This window comes from Rhynchophorus ferrugineus, unplaced genomic scaffold, assembly GCF_030347505.1.
Source record: "Rhynchophorus ferrugineus isolate W39M unplaced genomic scaffold, kcgeb_rfMv2 rfM2, whole genome shotgun sequence".
Taxonomy (NCBI): domain Eukaryota; kingdom Metazoa; phylum Arthropoda; class Insecta; order Coleoptera; family Curculionidae; genus Rhynchophorus; species Rhynchophorus ferrugineus.
The window spans coordinates 9,434,763-9,454,430 of NW_027472581.1; the positions used below are offsets into that span (position 1 = coordinate 9,434,763).

The 19,668-nt window shown below is 32.9% G+C and overlaps 1 protein-coding gene across 1 annotated transcript; it reads right to left on the reverse strand.

Annotated features, from left to right (window-relative positions):
- Positions 1-9,981: 9,981 nt before the first annotated feature.
- LOC143190119 (uncharacterized) lies at positions 9,982-14,340 on the reverse strand. Its single transcript, XM_076394230.1, has 3 exons — positions 13,734-14,340; positions 12,954-13,449; positions 9,982-12,851 (listed from the first exon to the last, which is right to left on the reverse strand). The coding sequence occupies exons 1-3, from the start codon at positions 14,232-14,234 to the stop codon at positions 11,971-11,973; spliced, it is 1,878 nt and encodes a 625-aa protein (XP_076250345.1). The 5' UTR covers positions 14,235-14,340; the 3' UTR covers positions 9,982-11,970.
- Positions 14,341-19,668: the final 5,328 nt, after the last annotated feature.

The window sequence follows — 19,668 nt, forward strand, 5'->3', positions numbered from 1 at the left end:
ATTATTAAATATTGCAAAAGAAATACCTTGACATATTTGGGTTAAAATATTTTAATCAGTTAAATAGTTAAGAATGAATGCATACTTAATCTTTAATTATGATATAATTAAATCAAAATAATATATAAAGGTCTTTATTAACATTGTCAGATACCAAATTAATAATTTATTTAATTAAAAACTCATTTTATATGCTACATTAATACTCTCTTCTCAAACAAATATGCTCTAAAATTAATTTACTAATTGGATGTAACAGTTTTATACTTATTGGTTCACATACTGAATTATTCGTTTTCGTTTCTGTTTTATATTCATTTTGTAGTCACCATATCATAAAATCTTTTATATTCAAAAATTGCAAGTATGGAAATTATTATTATAAGCAGGCAATCTGGATGCCAACTATGTTAATTAATTCTATTTTATATGCCACTTAAACTCAGTGATCACTACTAATAAGATATAATATTATATAATCACATTATAATAAAGTTCAAAATAATATAAAATATAATTCAACCTAATTGGTTTTACCAATATTTATTTCTGTACGGAATGATACAAATTAATAATACAAAACTATCGGCTTCTATGAGGCTCTCATATTATTTTTTGAAATTAATACTCAAATGTAAGCTACGACTAATAACCAAGCCGAAATATTCTCGCGCGATGTTGCCGCATATATCGGAGCTCTAGTATGGTGTTTATATATTTTTGGTTGGCCCCCTTACGGTTAACTCTCGAACCTAAATCTGTTTATAAGTTTATAAATTTTATTGCCATTACGCGTTTTAGACCGTATATTATCCGAACCACTAAAAGAAACGGGGATTACAACGTGAGCTCCGATTTCGGATCTCACCTTGTATTATATATTACAATAGTGGCTTCCTTCTGTATACCATTAAGACAAAATACAACGTCTGGAAATTATATGAAATTCATCCAAACAATTATAATTGACAAAACGTAAATTGAATATTGTTTTCGGCGTTCTATTCGAGGCTCATTCCGACTTCGCCCCAAGATAGGTTATTAAATGTGCGGTGGGATTTTGTAATTCGTTATCTTCACTTTCGGCCTTCCTTCCACGTCATTCCGTTTATTCCGTATAATGCGCATTGAGGCGGCCGTATTTCCGAAATTTCCTCCATTTAGTGGGAAATTATATTAATAGATAATATTGCGAGACAAAGGTGTACAATAGGAGAATAACGTGACGTTTAATTAGGAGACGTCTCCCTCTCGGACCAACTTTTGAGAAATTGTTTGACATATTGTCGCCAATTTCGCTCAAGATTAATGCATCTTGTTAGAGAAACATCGTTATAGTCTTCTGTTTTTTTTAAGTAAACAAAACAGTTTGAATTGCATTATAATTCATTTTAGTTTATCATTTTACTTTCCAAACCTTGATTGAAAATTTCGATAAAACTTTAGTGCCTTTCTTATGTAGAACCCCATGATTCATAACTAGTGACTCTTAAGTTCAATGGCTACAAGCTTTGCTCAAGTGGGCTTGGTAAGTAAAAATTACATCTATATTTGTAAAAATGAATTGCTGTTGGATGGTCTCGCTAAAACTCGAGAACGGCTGAAAGATTTAGACAATTTTGGTTCTAAAATATTTGTGGAAGAGCAGGAAATGTTTATGTAGTGAGAAAATATGCAATAATTGCGAGGAAGTGTCACTGTTACTAATATCGTTGAATTAAAAACCAACAATTGGGCTATGATGAAGCAACATCACCTAAGAGTGCTTGAAACTTTGACAGTGGCATCTTCAAATCACATACCACAAACTTTATAATTAAATACAGAACTATTTTAAAACGTCAGATGTTGATATAGCGGCTACGCGTTTTATTTGTTAGATCGTCCGCATCGTTGGTAAAAATAGATTTCCATAAGGAATAGTGTGCAATTTTATATGGAGGTCACATCTACTATGTAAGTTTAGATATTTTTTGACACATATTGCATAACGATTAGGCGTCAACTTATTCCTAGCGATATTTTAGTCATTTACCGCAAATGGTGTGATTGTAGGACATTTATCAATGGATTTGCAAGTTATAAGGCACCTAGAAAGAACATCAGACTGAACATATTCGTAAAGTTTTTGCGAATGGGCATTGGCAGATGAAGCACTGAATAACGCGCGGACTTTTTTGGAGTGAATCACTAGGAGTAGTGCAAGTTGTTTCTAAGAGACATACTTGTATCATGTTTGTACTACATAAAAGCAGACAGGTCGAATCAGAATTTTATTCAGCGTTGTTTTCGTGGGATTGCATGTTAGCTTTTTCTATTTGAATTAGATTTTAATTCATTTGTTTCTATTTATAAATTTATCGTCTTATTTTCCAAATCTTGCTAAAACTTTAGTGCCCTTCTTGTCAAAGGACTCTTCTAACAATGTAGAATCTCATGATTCATAACTAGTGACTCTTAAGATCTATGGCTACAAGCTTTGGTCAAGTGGGCTTGGTAAGTAAATATTACATCTATATTTGTAAAAATGAATTGCTGTTGGATAGTCTCGCTAAAACTCGAGAACGGCTGAAAGATTTAGCCAATTTTGGTTTTGAAATATTTGTGGAACAGCAGGAAATGTTTATATAGTGAGAAAATATGCAATAATTGTGATGAAAATGGTAAAAATAACAATTTCGGTTTCCCTATCCAAAGTGTCACTGTTACTAATATCGTTGAACTAAAAACCAACAATTGGGCTATGATGGAGCAACATCACCTAAAAGTGTTTAATACTTTGACAGTGGCATCTTCAAATCAAACACCACAAACTTTATAATTAAAAACAGAACTATTTTAAAACTTCAGATGTTGATATAGTAGCTACGCGTATCATTTGTTAGATCGTCCGCGTTGATGATAAAAATAGATTTCCATTAGAAATAATATGCAATTTTATAAGGAGGTCACATCTACTATGTAAGTTGTAGGTGAGATTGTAACACATTTATCAATGGATTTGCAAGTTGTAAGGCACTAAGGAAGAACTTCAGACTGAACATATTCATAAAGTTTTTACGAATGGGCATTGGCAGATGAGACACTGAGTAACGCGCGGACTTTTTGGATTGAATCACTAGGAGTAGTACAAGTTGTCTCTAAGAGACATACTTGTATCACATTTGTGCTCCATAAAGGCAGATAGGCCGAATCAGAATTTTATACAGCGTTGCTTTTGTGGGATTGCAAGTTAACTTTTTCTGTTTGAATTACATTTTAATTCGTTTGTTTTTGTTTATAAGTCTATCGTTTTATTTTTCAAATCTTGATAAAATTTAGTGCCCTTCTTATCAAAGGACTCTTCTAACTATGTGGAATTTCATGATTCATAAGTAGTGACTCTTACATCTACTATTACAAGCTTTGGTCAAGTGGGCTTGGTAAGTAAAAATTATATCTATATTTGTAAAAATGAATTCCTGTTAATTAGTCTCTCTGTCTAGTTAACCAATTTTGGTTCTGAAATATTTGTGGAAGTGCAGGAAATTTTTATAAGGTGAGAAAATATGGACTAATTGCAAGGAAAATGGTTAAAATAACAATTCCGCTTTCCTATGTAAATTGTCACTGTTTTTTGTAACTACAGATTTTAAATACTATTTATAACAGCCAGTTACTATTATCAAACAGCGACTAGAACATATATAGTGTATTAAACATTGAATATGATTTAAACGTCGAAATCATCATGCGAGAAAGGATGAGGTCATATCCGTTCTGATTTCCAGTGAGAGACTGAAAATGATAATAGATGTTTTGCTGTGTCACAATTCGATTCCTTCGAGAATGGGAATGATGTGGATAGGTTTAGAACGCAATGAGTTTTTGGCCACAGGAGACCATTTTCAAGATTTTTAAGAATGTATAAATACAGGCTAAGTAAATCTTCCAAAAAGTTTGTATTTCTGTAGTAAACTATGACGACTTGAGATATTAAAGTAAACTGAGTTCTTACATTAGCATTAGGGCTTAAAAATGTTACCAATTTGCGGACCGCAAAAGTCATTATCGAAATCTCTTATCGTTCTCAACCATCAACTCTATCTCTTGCTAAAAAGTTTTTTTCTTTAGTAACTGAATCATCAGAGTTGTGTATGTACAATGAACATTTTCTCATATATTAGGAGCTTTCATATATTTTGATCAACAGTATGTCTTGGTTAAAATGAAAATAAGCATGCGAATTTACCATTTTGACATTTCCGATATAAAATGACAGTTTTCTGTATAGTATTATTGAGTTATAATCTACTAATCATTGAACTATTTTTCTTTTCTCATTTTTAGCTCATTTTCTTAAGTTCAGCTCGTGTAGGGAGAATTGGAAGACAAAACCAGTATTTATAAATGATAGATGATATTCTGTCAAAACTACAGTAGGTAAAAAACTGTATGTTCGTGTAATACTACCACAAAACTATTAAAAAGATGAGAATAGTCACAAAGAGAAAACGGGCTGAACCGTGTTCATGGCATTCAGTGTATTCACATGTTGATAAACTATTTGAGTGTAATTATTCTCGTTATAAATGAAAAATTATTATATCGGACAAACGCTTGAAAATATATGTAGTAAAAAAATAATGTGTTGAAACAAATTACCCTCGTAATTTTGGCAATTTTTACCGAAAATAATAAATATAATAATTATTATAACTATGAATGCACAATTTTTTCTACAAAGTTATGAATTTTCGGAATTTCTCGAATGTATTTGCAAATTTGGGTAAAGTGGTAATACAACAGGATATTATAGTTTCAGGCGTTCGATTTGTGGCGAATATGGTTTCCTTTATGAGGCACCACTATTATATCAACGTGATGTGATTTTTACCCTTTTATTTTTAAAATGCAACGGTGATTTTGACGGTGTTGGTTCATTTTCACACAATTTGTTTTTCAAAGCATGCCCACCGCTAATTCTGTTATCCTTTTGTTTGCAGTTTATTACAATGTGCTCCATCAATTTTTCTGTGTTTTTCCCTGTAAATATTCATAATATCAGAAGCAAAAAATGAATGGAATAGAATTGAAAAAATGAATGAAGTTTTATACCTTCAACCATACGAATGAAATTAAATCTGTAAGAATAATAAATATGAAGAAAAATATGTCGAGATGTCAAAGAGGGTTGCTATTTATATTTCTGACCTAACATTGAAAAACAAATGATGGTCAAAATTTAATTTGTGGTTTTTACAAGTATTCTATATGAATATAAATTTATATATTCATGTATGTAACCCATTTTCGTAGTACTTATTCCGCGCCTATTGAGATAACTTTGAAATACGCATTTTGAACCCATCAGTTGATTCTTCAGATGTCGCAAATAAATCACCATAGTAACCCTTTAACTAACATATATTTTTGCCAGTCAAATTCCATTACATATATGTGTGGCGTATGCAATGCCGTGATGGATAGGAGATGGATTTCTTAGGGCTTTTTCTAAATATATCCGTGTTTATCTAACAAACGAATAAAGGTATACCATTTAAAACTGACAGTCCTACATCGATATAATGTTAATGTCGTTGCATGATCGGTAATATTGAATAAATTAGCTTAAAACAATTCACTTTGATGAACATTTTTCGCAGACAAGTTTTAGGACAAATTGACTAGTCAAGACAAGTTTCTTCGATTGATTACCAACACCTATCGCTACCTAACCAACGAAGAACTGCACGATGGCCTGGAAATCACATGGATTTGCGAAGTTATCCAAGATTTCGCCTTGAAACACGAAAGAAGATTACTAAATCATACTAACGTGCAAGCAATACAACTCCTGGACAGCATGCAGGATGTCGATGCGTATACGAACTTATATAAAGTTTACACCTTTAGTGTTAACTATAGCTATAAGTTATTATAATTTTATAATTGAGGAATACATATTGATGTATTTTCTCTTACTCACCTTGCTTGTGAATTAATCCAATTACAAATGAAAAGTAGTAATAAACTAATGTATAATTAAGATTATACTAAGAGTATTTAATAAAGATGTTATAAAAAAATTTTAGGCACCATAGAGTAGATTCGTTTTTAGGACTCACAGGCATATATTTCCATTCCTAATAGGCACGAACCATATTTTGAGCAATTGTCAAATTTTATTGAATTAGTGTTTTTGATCGAATAATCATAACATTTCTTATTCGATGTTATATTGTTATAATCTTACCTATAGCATTATAGTACGGCCTTCTTCGTTTTCTTCTTCTTCATTTTCGAATAAGGGATTCCCTGTTTTTTTACAGTACTATAGGATAGCGCTTTATCGCTGTATAAATGAACCATACATTTGGGTCTTGATAATCTATGCAGAAGGTGATAAAAAATAAGCTAACGAAGATATTTAAGAGTCTATTTCAAGCTATTGTCAACAATACAAATTGCACTCAAATCACAAAATATTCCGAAGAAGGTTTTATACAATAGTGCCAATTTACCGCACTATGGAAGGGAATGGAATGTAATGGAAGGGAATTAGGCCAAGGCCGCCAAGGCTTTCACTATCCACACTAAGACATATGCCGCATAAAGGTATATTCGTTTATATTAAATCCAAACTAAATGACATTCATGATTCAACTGGCCTAACACAACAGTGCCAGAGCCAAAACTATAAATTTGGTATATATTTTGGTCTCTACATTATTTCTACATTTCAAATTAATTTAAATTTTATAAAAAATTTAATAATTCTAATAAATTTAGTAGCATATTACATCGAATATACACAAAATCTAACTAACAATGTGGCATAGTGAAAAAAATGAATTGCCCGTTCGATCGACAGTCGAACATGGAACCAAAACACAAAAATGTTTATTCAACGTCCGTAATATAATTATTCAAAACGGTCTGTCAAATATGCGTGTTACAAAAGGGCATGTTCGAAACGAAAGAGTAACTAATTGGATTGAAGCAAATGTATTTTACTCATTCGTCGATAATCAATTTATCGGAATGAAACCTTAATTGAATTTACTTCGCATCGATGTTCGTCGAAATCTTTTTATTTTAGTTGCATTAAAACCCATTCCGACCCACCAAAAATGGAAAATCGTCGAATGTATTGAAGCATCGGGTTTAAGAGCTAAATACGTTAATATCATATTTAAATATGAATATTATTAAGCGCATTATTGGGATAAAATAAATTTAAATTAATTATAAAATTATGTAAATTTAAATATAATTAGCCTTAAATTTTAACTATATTACAATATAGTTAATTATTTGATTATTTTATAAATTTGCTTTGATTTATCTTCTATATATGTAATTTGTTTTAGGGACAATAAGCATTGTGTTCACAAACAAACATTGAAGCGAACTATGGTTCAGGCATTACCAACGTTTTTTCACCAGAATAAGGCTTTAGTCGAAATGTTCAGCATTAGATACATAGAATAAAGACATTTAGAAGCGAAAGTTATGTGGAATAATCGGGTCCCACGTTTGAGTGTTTCGGAATCCCCGTTAGGCGGCCAAATATAAGTGAAAAATGCAACAGCTGTATGTGTGTTTCTCTCTCATTCGGCCTCGGTATTAATAATTCCAACCTAAGCAGTTAACAGCCATTTTTAATTGATATAATTTGTGTTGTTTATTTACCTCAAGTTTTTCTGTATGTTATGTGTTTATGTTTTATATATATATATATATATATATATATATATATATATATATATATATATATATGTATGTATATATGACAATTACTTCAGATTATTCTGTGTACTTTAATTTATTAGTGTAATAAAAAGAAAACCTTAAGTAGATCTCTTATGATCTCCTATGTAGGTCCAGGAAAGTTTGTAATCATTTTAAAGATGAAGACTATTGACCAAAATGTGGAAAGCGATGGCCTAAACAAGATGTAATTCTATATTAGTAATTTAAATAGTAAGTATTTTGTTAAATAGTAATGATTTATTGCATTGAAATAATTAAGAAATATTTATTGAGATTCTTTACCTTTACTACGAGACAAGGAAAATATGCCGCCAATGGCAATATTATAATCACATAAGTTTTTTGAGACTTTAGATAGATATATAGGAGATTCTTCTACCCGAACAAGACCCACAAGTAGGTATATAATAAGAAACTTATGTTTATTATTACAGAATGGAGGTCCTAACTTGAAATATGTATGTTCATTACTCATAACTCAGCCTGTCCCATCAGCTTCGTTTCAGGTTGGATGAAAAACTAATGGCTTTATTTCTATTGAAATTCAGGCAGAGGATATAAACTGTCACCGAAGATATTCTGCTTGCCTTCTAGAGGAACATTAATGCAGATACTGAATAAAGTTCCTTTTTGCTGCTCGAGTAGTAATCTCTAATTTTGGTCGTTAGTTCAGAAACTTGACTGTATAGACTGAACTGCAGTTGTCATATTTGATGAAATGTTCCTCAATTTAGGTAGGTTGTGAATTTAGTTGATCCTAAAAAATAAAACAACAGAACCATTAATAGTTATATTACCTTATTTTAATATTTGTTTTAAATATCAGAGAGAAGGTAATATCAGTGGATTATGTGTTCTGGGTAGTTGAAATATCTTTGTGATTAGATCAATGTCTTTATGGTCAAGGAAAATTAATGTAATTGTAATATATCAATAAACTAGCGACCCGCCCCGGCTTCGCACGGGTGCAATGCTGATACTAAATTAAATACACTACAGAAAAAATATGAACGTTGTATATAAAAACATAGCGGCCCGCTCCGACTTTGCACGGGCATAAAATATATATGCCTATGTCACTCAATGAAAACATGATTAAAATCGATCCAGTATTTTTGGTTCATTCATTACTGCCCTTGGCCTGCACGCATTAAATTTGGAGTAAAACAATTCCTCTTCCCCTATACTTACTATGAAGATTTCCTGCTATCTTTGGAATATCTAAATTCATACAATTTTTATTACATTACACATTTTCAAACGCAAATTTTAAATTTGTAATATCTCCGAAAATATTTGTTTAATTTATATGCTGTAAGGAACCATATTGATCTATATTAATTGCACACTGTATTTAAGGTACTTAATTCGATAAGGATTAATGCCGTATTGCTTAAAATAGCTTCGTAAATAAGCCATTTTCTCACGTAAAAAGTAAACAATAAAAACGGTTAATGTGGGTTATCCCTAAAAGATAAACATATACCATCGCGGACATTTTGGTGGACCTTTTTATGGTGTACAATACTGTAGTATATTAATTTGATCTAACTCGTAGGGTTAGGCAGCGTTTTTGCTAATTGCTAAATAAGCCTAAAAAAATAGGTTAATTTACTACATCACGTTAGAAACCTCTAAAATTAGCAATGTTGCCTTAGTATATTATGCATGTGTTATACATATAAACCTTCCTCTTGAATCACTCTATCTATTGAAAAAAACCGCATCAAAATCCGTTGCGTAGTTTTAAAGATTTAAGCGCATATAGGGATATAGGGACAGAAAAGGCGACTTTGTTTTATACTATGTAGTGAAGATATTTAAATATATTTATTTTTTTTATTTTCCCAGTAAAATTAAAACTTTTTTTTACTTCCTCGGTAAAATTTTTTACTATATTTTTTTAAATTTCCCGCTCAAATTTTTAAAATTCCCGCTAAACATTTTTAAGTTTCCCGCCGTAACCAACTGTCATACGGCGCATGCGTAAGCGCCCTCACACGGCGATTCCGAGCGTAACTTAAAACCAATTTTAACATAGGAGACGCGCTTCTAAATTTCTTTATTCTATGACTAGCTGACCCGACAGACTTCGTCCTGTCAAAAAGATTTGTAATGTGGCAGTTTTTGTGCCTACGTATTTTAAAAAATTCTCCTGAACAGAACCATCACCCTGGTGATAGGGCGTTGTGAATAAAAAATAATTAAATAAAACATATATAAGGATTGAAAAGTAAGTAATCGCTTTATTGTTAATCATGTGAATCATAATTATTATTATTATTATCATTATATTGCTTTGTGGTATACGATGGTTTTTGTTTGATTACCTGGCGCATAGATAAACAAATCTGATGGTTTTCCAACACGGGAACAGGCAACATACAATTGACCATGTGAGAAACATGGGTTTTCTAGATTAATACCACGAACACTTAATGATTGCCCCTGGGACTTGTTTATAGTCATAGCAAAAGCAAGCCGTCAACATGTCTATAGGAAATTTGCCATTACCAATGTCAATGAGTTGTTTAGAGAATATGTTTCCAGATTGGTCATTTTGCAACTCGACACGCATATTCTTGCTTAAATGAAGTACTTTAACATGTTTCCACAAATTGGAGGACTTTAGACATGCATTGAGTTCATCAGCTGGCGTTGATCGTGGAATCACTGGCAATGTTTGACGAAAATCTCCTGCTAATAAAATCATTGCACCACCAAATCGGTTATTATTGCTACGTAGATCTTTTAAGGTTCTGTCTAAAGCCTCCAAAGATTTTTTATGTGCCATCGTGCATTCATCCCAAACAATCAATTTACATTGCTGCAAAACCTTTGCCATTGCAGAGTTCTTCGAAACGTTGCAGGTTGGAGTTTCATTGCTTTGCATATTTAATGGCAATTTTAGTGCTGAATGGGCTGTTCGACCACCTTCAAGCAAAGTTGCTGCGATTCCCGACGAAGCGAGTGCAAGTGCAATTTTATTTTGTGAGCGAATTGTTGCTAATATTAATGAAATAAAAAAAGTTTTTCCTGTACCACCAGGTGCATCTAAGAAATAAATCCCTCCAGTTTCATCATTTGTTACTTTCATAAGAGTTTCAAATACATACTTCTGTTGTTCATTTAACAGTGGAAGATTTGTTTGAATTTATTCTTTCAAAGCGTTGAGATCATACAGTCTTTCTCGATGCAACTCTTGGTTAAAAGCGTCATGCATTGGACGATTGGGCGCGGTCAGGCCTAATTGAATTAATAGTTTGTTTGACATTATCAAGCACATGTCCTCAATTGAAATCAATGCTTCATTGTAAATTTCTTCACTGATTTGTATATTTGGATTTCCCATTCTATTCCGTATTTGATACAAAATATCATCACACATATAATCTTTGTACTTCATCCACAAATCAATTGGGTGTGATGGGAAGCATGTAGATATGATTATAGAAAACAATGTTCGTATTTGATGAGTGTGTGATGATATTACAGCATCATTGAGAGTTTGATCCCAATGAGCGTCATTTTCAAGCAATTGCAAACGTTGACAGGCTTCTCTGTAGGATCCACACAATTCACCATCAACAGTTCGTAACTGTTGGAATGATGTTGGGCCACGTACATTGACTAATAGCAGTCGTAAATAAAAACATTCATCATTGCTTGGATGTACTGAATAAATCCGGCCAATCGCATCGGTGGAATATACATCTGTATATCCTGGAACTGGTTTTCCTTGTTTCCGTCGTATAAATCTCCTTGAGGATTGATTCCAGGTATAATATTTTGGCATTTCAGAATATAGCAATGTTTGTGCGAAATCATCGTTTTGGCATGTCTCAAAAAAACTGGTTAATGTAGTAGATGGTGGCTGAGCAGCTCTTTGTACTGCGTTCTGTGCTGTAAAATACACTCTTTGTCCATTTTCTAAATGCACAGCTAAGTGAACAACAGAAGGGTGTCTCTCATGAATAGGAAAAGAAAATATTCGCCAAACTGCTTCATTACTACTGACATAGCGGCCCATTTGGTATTGGGTAACTTCATCATTAGAATTCTCTGCACCAATTCCAATCACAGCCATATCACTCCCTTTGGTTACATATTTGCAAATGTATTTAATCGATTTCACTGAATGGCAAGATTCAACGTTGATGTGTGCTTTGAATGTCTTTGATAAAATGGGTGAATATGGAACAATCCAACGATTATCTATTTCAATATCTTGTTAATTAATTTGACAATTGTTGATTTTCCATTGTCTGCTGTCGATCTGCGACGATACAATGGATAACCGTCATTACCAGTAATTGTTTCCGATATTAATGTCCGTGGATATCGTTTTGAACATTTACCATCCATCATACACGGTGAATTTTGATTAAGAGTTCCACAGGGACCATGTATCATGTTTTTGATAACTACCTCATGCAATCCAGGATCTACTTGTACATTAGGGATTTCAGCTGATATCACTGCATCAACTTCATTTGGCCTTATCTTTTCAACCAACCAAATCAAAATGTGTGCATGTGGCAATCCTCGTTTCTGCCACTCCACAGAATACATCCAGCAGCGTGTCTCACCAAACACATTATGTTTTACAATGAAATTCATTAAAGATTTCAACTTTTGTCTAAAGACTCTGGCTGTAATATCATGACGATCAATGGATGATTTCCCAGGTAATAACTCCTGCTTAATTTGTATCCATTGCGGATTGCATGTAAATGTGATGAACAAATCTGCTGTACCATAATGACGAACATACGACATGGCATCTTGAGCATATTCGTGCATATGCCGAGGGCTTCCGATGTATGTTGCTGGAAGAATAGTCATCCGACCGACATTCTGTGCATTTCCATCAGTATTAATCGCATCTCGAAGGTGAATATACTCTTCAGATCGGAGTTTGGTTTGATTCAACCTGATGAATGTTAATCTCTCCGTTTCAATTTTAACATACATGTCATCAACATATTTGTGATATAATCGCCGACATTTCAATATGTGATTATCTGCATTTTCCCGAATCATTAGGCGGTATGAATAATAGTTCATTGAACTGACTTTTTTGTTGGTTTCAGAACCTGTAAACAGATTTTGTTTTAATAACATTCAAATATAAAATTAAAATACATAATATAGTGACTGAGATATTATCGCCATAGCTAAACTAATATTTTAGTTACCTGTAATGGGATTTATCATTTTTATTGATAAATCGTAGCCATCTTCACCTTGCCAAAATATAATGGGATATTGCAGTGCATCATATGAGCGGTGTGTTTCCTTTATAGGTTGTAATTGAAAATTCCGACGATGTAAAACAATATCACGGGATTCCAAGTTTTCTCCAACTACAACGATAGCAACTTCATCAATAGTTGGTGCATTAAAACGTCTTGTATGTTGACCTGCAGGTGTTTTATCAGCTCTGATTACAATTTTGTGATTATCGGATGGCATCAGATCCAGGGCAGTTTTAAACAATATAATCAATTGATTGTGTTGATGAAATAAAGTTTGTAATTGTTCTACAATAGACCTTTTTACTAAATTGTTATGTGCACAACGCAGATCAATTTCTTGTGGTGAATTGCCCATAAAATAAATTTGCAGGAATTTGTTGTCGCTATCTGACACTGGTAACAGTGAACCTGCTCTGTGATATATTTGCCCTTGTATCTGTAAATAAAAAAAATATTATGGTGTGGTATAAATTAATGGATTGTCAATGATCAAACTTAAATAATATTTGATCTTAAAAAGTATATATTTAGTTTTAACTAATATCTATCAAATATAAAATATAATAAAAGTGTCACTGAAACTGAATCACCATATAATATGATGACTAAGTGATATATTTCGTAATTATTAAGAAATTGAAGATTAGTAACACATCTTAACTTTGGTGACAGAAAATTTTGTTCGCTAAAATAATTATGAGTAACTGCTATAATACATACCTTGAAAGTTGGCATAAAATTTTCCCGAACTGCATTTGTTGCCCCAAATGAAGTCATTTGAAAGCAATTTTTATATTGTTGAATATGTGTCAAAAAGTGTATAGAATCTGTTCCTATTCCTGAAACCAATGAGTACAATGGTTCTGGTGGTGGATCCAATTGTATCAATTTCACTTTACCATTTGCGCAACACAATCCATTGGCTTCGTTTTTGTATTTTAATGCCTTACAGTGTGAGCAAACCAAGTTCATAGAACCAATAACAACACATTGGTAGTTACTGTAGTCAATTGACACATCGTAACTGAAAGCAGCTGGATTCAAACTTGCGCGATTATTAGTTGAATGTCGCGCTCGCGCTTCACGCGTTTGTGATATCCGAATTCTTTCACGTTCATTTCCGTCGTCACGTTCTTGTGCAGTACGATTAGATCGGTAATTAGCTTGGTTTATAGCATTTCTGGTTCTTCTACCTAAATTGCTTCGTCTTATAGGAGGCATATCAAATATAAATTATTTTTTCACTAATCACGAACTAAACAAACACTAACTAACTAAACACTCTGCACAAAACACGATATACGAATTTGTTTCGTGTATCACTTGACAATTCATCTGTCATCTGTCAAAAGTCATCTGTAATAGACAACTTTTTTTTTAAAATTTGATATGACTTGAACTCAAATCCTTTTAAGCCGTACGAATTGTTTTATTTATTTAAAATTTGAATTAAATTTTAAACAAATAAAAAATTTTAAATAAATAAAACAATTCGTACGGATTAAAAGGATTTGAGTTCAAGTCATATCAAATTTAAAAAAAAAAAGTTGTCTGTTACAGATGACTTTTGACAGATGACAGATGAATTGTCAACTGATACACGAAACAAATTCAAACAAAAAGGGCTATTTTTAGGGTTTTTCCAGCAATAATTCTAATTTTTCTCGCCGTAAAAACCATCCCTGAACTTCAACGAACATTTTAAAAAAAGATTTGGCCAAATTGGTCCAGGCGTTGTTGAGTTATGCGCTTAGGAACATATTTTGCGATTCATTTTTATATATAAGATTAGATAAAATGCCATTTGACAGCCATAATATGTTTTGTCACTCTGAAGGGTATCGTCATTTAGCTACTATACAATAGTACGGTTATGATCTACAGGGGACGGGGACAGACATAAAGTGTATATATAAAATAATAAATTAACAAATAAATGAAATTAATAACATAAACAAGGGGATTAAAAGAATAAATAGTGTATATAAAATTTTAAAATAAACACAAACACAGGACTACAAACACAAGCATAACTAAGTAGAGGCTCCATCACGTATCAGCACCCATACCGAAGTAGTAATGGTTATTTAATCAGTAACTCTAAATTTAACACAGGCTGGATTTTGTGGAAAAAATCAATATCTCATAAAAATTCGAGGAACCTATTTCCTCCTGTTAAGCCATTTTTAAAATTTTGCAGCCCATACTTAGTTCTAATCTGTCCTAACCTCCTGTTGTGGTTGGCTTACTATGTCCAACGACGTTGTACCTCGCTATTTGTAAAACAAGAAACGAATAGTATAAGGTCGGTATGGAGACATACACATCCATGATGGGGAGAGGAGATGAGGCTGTCGATTTAAACGTACTATTCGCGCGCTCATTTCCCGGTATACCTAAGCGGTCAATTGAAAAGTCTCCGGCCTGACACATAAATGGCGCTACTAGAAATAAGTCCATATGGTTTTTAGTTAGCCCTAACCCTCAAAAGATGCCCGTATAACTTTGGCAGCTGTCGGATAATTAGTTTGCGAATTATAATAGTTTGAGTGAATCAACTTTTAAAATTGTGAATAAAATGGATAAAAAGGAATTTCGCGTGTTGATAAAATATTGCTTTTTGAAAGGACAAAATGCAGTTGAATCAAAAACGAGTTTCCGGGCACTGCTCCAGGAAAATCAACCATTAAGGATTGGTATGCTAAGTTTAGATATGGTGAAATGAGCAGCGAAGGCGATGAACACAGTGGACGCCCAAAAAAGGTTGTTACCGACGAAAACATTAAAAATATCCACAAAATGATTTTGAATGACCGTAAATTGAAACTGAATGAAATAACAGACACTCTAAAAACAACTGAACATGTACATCATATCATTCACGAATATTTGGGTATGAGAAAGCTCTGTGCAAAGTGGGTGCCGCGCGAGCTCCCTTTTAACCAAAAACACCAAAACCAAGTTTTTGCGTCAATATGTGACATGGCTCCATCATTTCACTCCAAGGTCCAATCGACAGTCATCCGAGTGGACTGCACACGTTGAACTGCAACAGTTGAAAACGCAACAGTCGACTGGTAAGGTTATGGCGTTTGTATTTTTGGATGTATTTTGGATTAATTTTGATTGTCAACCTTGAAAAAGGTAGGATCATCCACAGCGACTATTATATATCGTTATTTGACCGTTTGAAGGACCAAATCGCCGAAAAACGGCCGCATTTGAAGAAAGAGAAAGTGCTGCTTCACCAAAGAAAATGCACCGTGTCACAAGTTAGTAAAGACGATTGCTAAAATCCATAAATTCAGTTTCGAATTGCTTCCTCATCCACAGTATTCTACAGATCTACCCCCAGCGACTATTTCTTGTTCTCATATCTCAAAAGAATGCTTGTTAGGAAGAAATTGTCGTCGAATAAAGAGGCGATCACCGAAACTGAGGCCTACTTTGAAGCAAAGGACAAATCGTACTACAAAAATGGCATCGAAAAGCAGGAGGCTCGCTATAATCAGTGTATCGCCCTTGAATGGAATTATGTTGAATAAAAAAAAATTGCCAAAAAATTTGCTTCACTATAATACCCCGGGGACTTTTCAATTAACCTGTTACGTGAGAAGATATCCACAATAAGCTTGTCCTGATATAAAACAAGTAAAATGAATATTTTTTTAATTACAACATCGATGTGTTCTAATTCATTTCTGAATTTAACATTTATTTTGCCATGAAATAACTTCCCAAAGATAAAAACGAAGGTGAGTTAGGCAACCATGGAAAAAATAAAGAAGAAATACATTTTAAGTAGGGTATTTCTTATTCCCCCTTCTTTCACAGATCAATTCATTAGATAGACACGGAATAGCCCTTCTAAAAGCATTTTAAACTTTGACGGTTTCTTTTTTCCTTTTCTTCGAGAAAAGTTTCGGATAATACTAGAATCTTATTAATCTCTGTCTGTTTATCAGTTGTATAACGAGAGCTTTCCGAATATATATCAGCCTAATGTTATTCAATTACTTAAAATTGTTTCTTTTTTTACTATCTCTGTTCTATGAAATGTAATAGAAAAATGACAATTCATCTTTTCTTTGGGCTTAGCTGCGATCCAATATCTGCAGTTTAGATTGTCTACATTAGATGTGAGATCACATAATGGTTGAAATTATTTCACCGTATTCCACCTATCTAAGTTAATAATGTATATATTCCATAATATTAGCAAGCATTACATATCTTGTTGTTTTGAATTTGCTCTATTACCTTAGATTCCAACGTTAGATGTTGATTAAGAAAATATACCAATTCTTCACTGACTTTTCTCCTCTTATGGACATCTCATAAGTTTAATTTACATTTTTTAATAGCTTTATTTTTTAACAATATTACTGCATCAATGCTTCTGCTATTTGCCTTATTTAATACCTTTTAAACTAGAAGATCAAGGAAGCATTTAAAAAAGTACAACTAGTGGGTCTTATTTGCACCTTTTTTATTGACATAAGTTCTTGTCTGTATTATTTTTGTATTATTTTTCAATCAATATGTATTGTGTGTATTTACTGCCAGCGATACTTGACATTTTGCGTATTGCACAAATTTGACAGAAACGTCGCAACAGCAGTAATAGTTGAAACCATTTCGTTTATTATCATTTCCTCGGTAAGAGTACTCTCTGTTCTCTATTTCTAAGTCATCAAATTCATCAAGATTTCATTCAAATCAATCAAAGATTTTTAAATTAGATTCGTTAAGATTTCTACTATGAATTTTAATTTGAACTATGAAATTTCGGAACGCTTGTGGAAATTGTATACCTGAAAGAATACTTTTCGTGTGGAAAAAGGTGGTAGATTGAAATATGACATAAGGGGGAGCTTTGAGAGCGGGCACTTTATATGTTGTCATTACTAAAAATGAAAATGTGTGTGATTAAACTACCTTATTTCATGTTTTAAGGGCAAATCTTGGATCACTTCCTGTATTTATTTGATTTCGAGATCGTCATGCAGTTCTTCGTTGGTTGCGATTAGCATGGGTAATTAATCGTAGAACATTATTTATTTGCTTTGGATTAGTAGATATATTTACACATCCAAATTGGCTTTATGATTGGGAGTATTGGGAGTTGGGAGTATCTACCGACTAACCGGTACAGTTGCTTGACTTGATGTTTTCAATTTTGCCTACCGTCGAAAAGTATTCCGAGGTATTTAGTTGATTCTGTTTGAGCATCGTGCATTCGCGGGGTGATAAAATTAGGTTTTTGTTATTTCGCTGCAAAGCAAAATTAACATGGACCGACTTTCACCATGCCAATTGTTTCATCGGCAAATGTTCCAGGTTCTGTTTCTCTTATTCTTGAGATATTAACAGTGTAGATCAGATACAGGAATGGTACCAAGACACTGCCCTGGGGAACTCCAGATGATATAAATTAAAGTGTTGCAAATGCCTCTTATTTATATCGATGCAACATAACTTACCAAGCAATACTAAAGAAGAATTAAAATAGATTAAATGTTGTATCGCTGCCAAACCAACATCGAACTTTGGATAAAGTATTGCCATATTATCCAAAAAAAGGGAAAAAGTTGCATAAAATGATAGAAAATATTATAGTAAAGCAACAATAGAACAGAATATATAGCAGCACCGAATAAAATGTTCGGAAGGACAAGTAAACACTTCATTTAGAATTAAATCCACACAAATATGTAAATATTGTCATATGGATAATTTATCACGTTCGCCATTAAACGTAGCGGTGAAATTATAATGAAAAGGTCAACACTAAAAGTCTCAACCTACAGATAAATTAGAATTTGTTAAATCCACTGTTTCTAGAGAGATACAAAAGGACTCACGAATTGACTGAAAGTGCCATTTAGAACCGTTTCAAATTCGCGGTTTCATTACTTGTCTAACAAAAAAGTTGCATCTTTTGACTGGCGATGAAAAATGAACGCGATAATTCGACATATGGTTATTTTGGTTGCAGGCCGTCATATTAAACCACATGAGCATAAGGTCTTGTGCAACTAGCGGCCAAATGGTGCAAGATTTATGAGATTTATACTATTGCAGTTCTCATGGGAAATTATACACCCATCGCACTCACCACAAAGAGCCCCTTCTTATATCAGCTTATTCAAATGGATGCAGCATGACCTGGCAAACACAGGGTTCCAAAAAGTTGAAGGAATACGATAATGGGTCAACGATTGGATCGCTGTCAGAGCTATATTGATCTTTCGATACTGTGTCGCCATATTGCTACAAAATCTCTTTTTAAACTGAACAAATTATCAGAAATCATGCAAGAAACTCATAAAATATCACTAGCGTCATAAATTGGGTTAAACTATTAGATCGTAACAGTTTTAGCACTTTAAGAATTAAATCCACACATCGATGTAAATATTATTATATGGATAACTAGTCACGTTCACCATTAAACGTGGCGGCGAAATTATGATAGAGCAAACGTCTTGTTGAATATTACCGTGCAAAACAGCGGTTATACTAAATAAGTTATAACAGCATCTACTGGTTGTAGCTAGTTGTAAATTGAGTTAACAGACTGGAGGCGATCAAACAGAAAAGACCAAAACGACGAATTCCGTTTGCGCCAACGGCAAATATCCAGGTGGTTATT

Bases quoted from the DNA above. Each gene is read 5' to 3' on its own strand.
- LOC143190119 (XM_076394230.1), bottom strand. From the start codon at position 14,234: ATGCCTCCTATAAGACGAAGCAATTTAGGTAGAAGAACCAGAAATGCT. The intron at 13,450-13,733 runs GTATGTATTATA...TTTTATTTACAG, and splicing joins ATTTTATGCCAACTTTCAAG to ATACAAGGGCAAATATATCA. The intron at 12,852-12,953 runs GTAACTAAAATA...ATCTGTTTACAG, and splicing joins AATGATAAATCCCATTACAG to GTTCTGAAACCAACAAAAAA.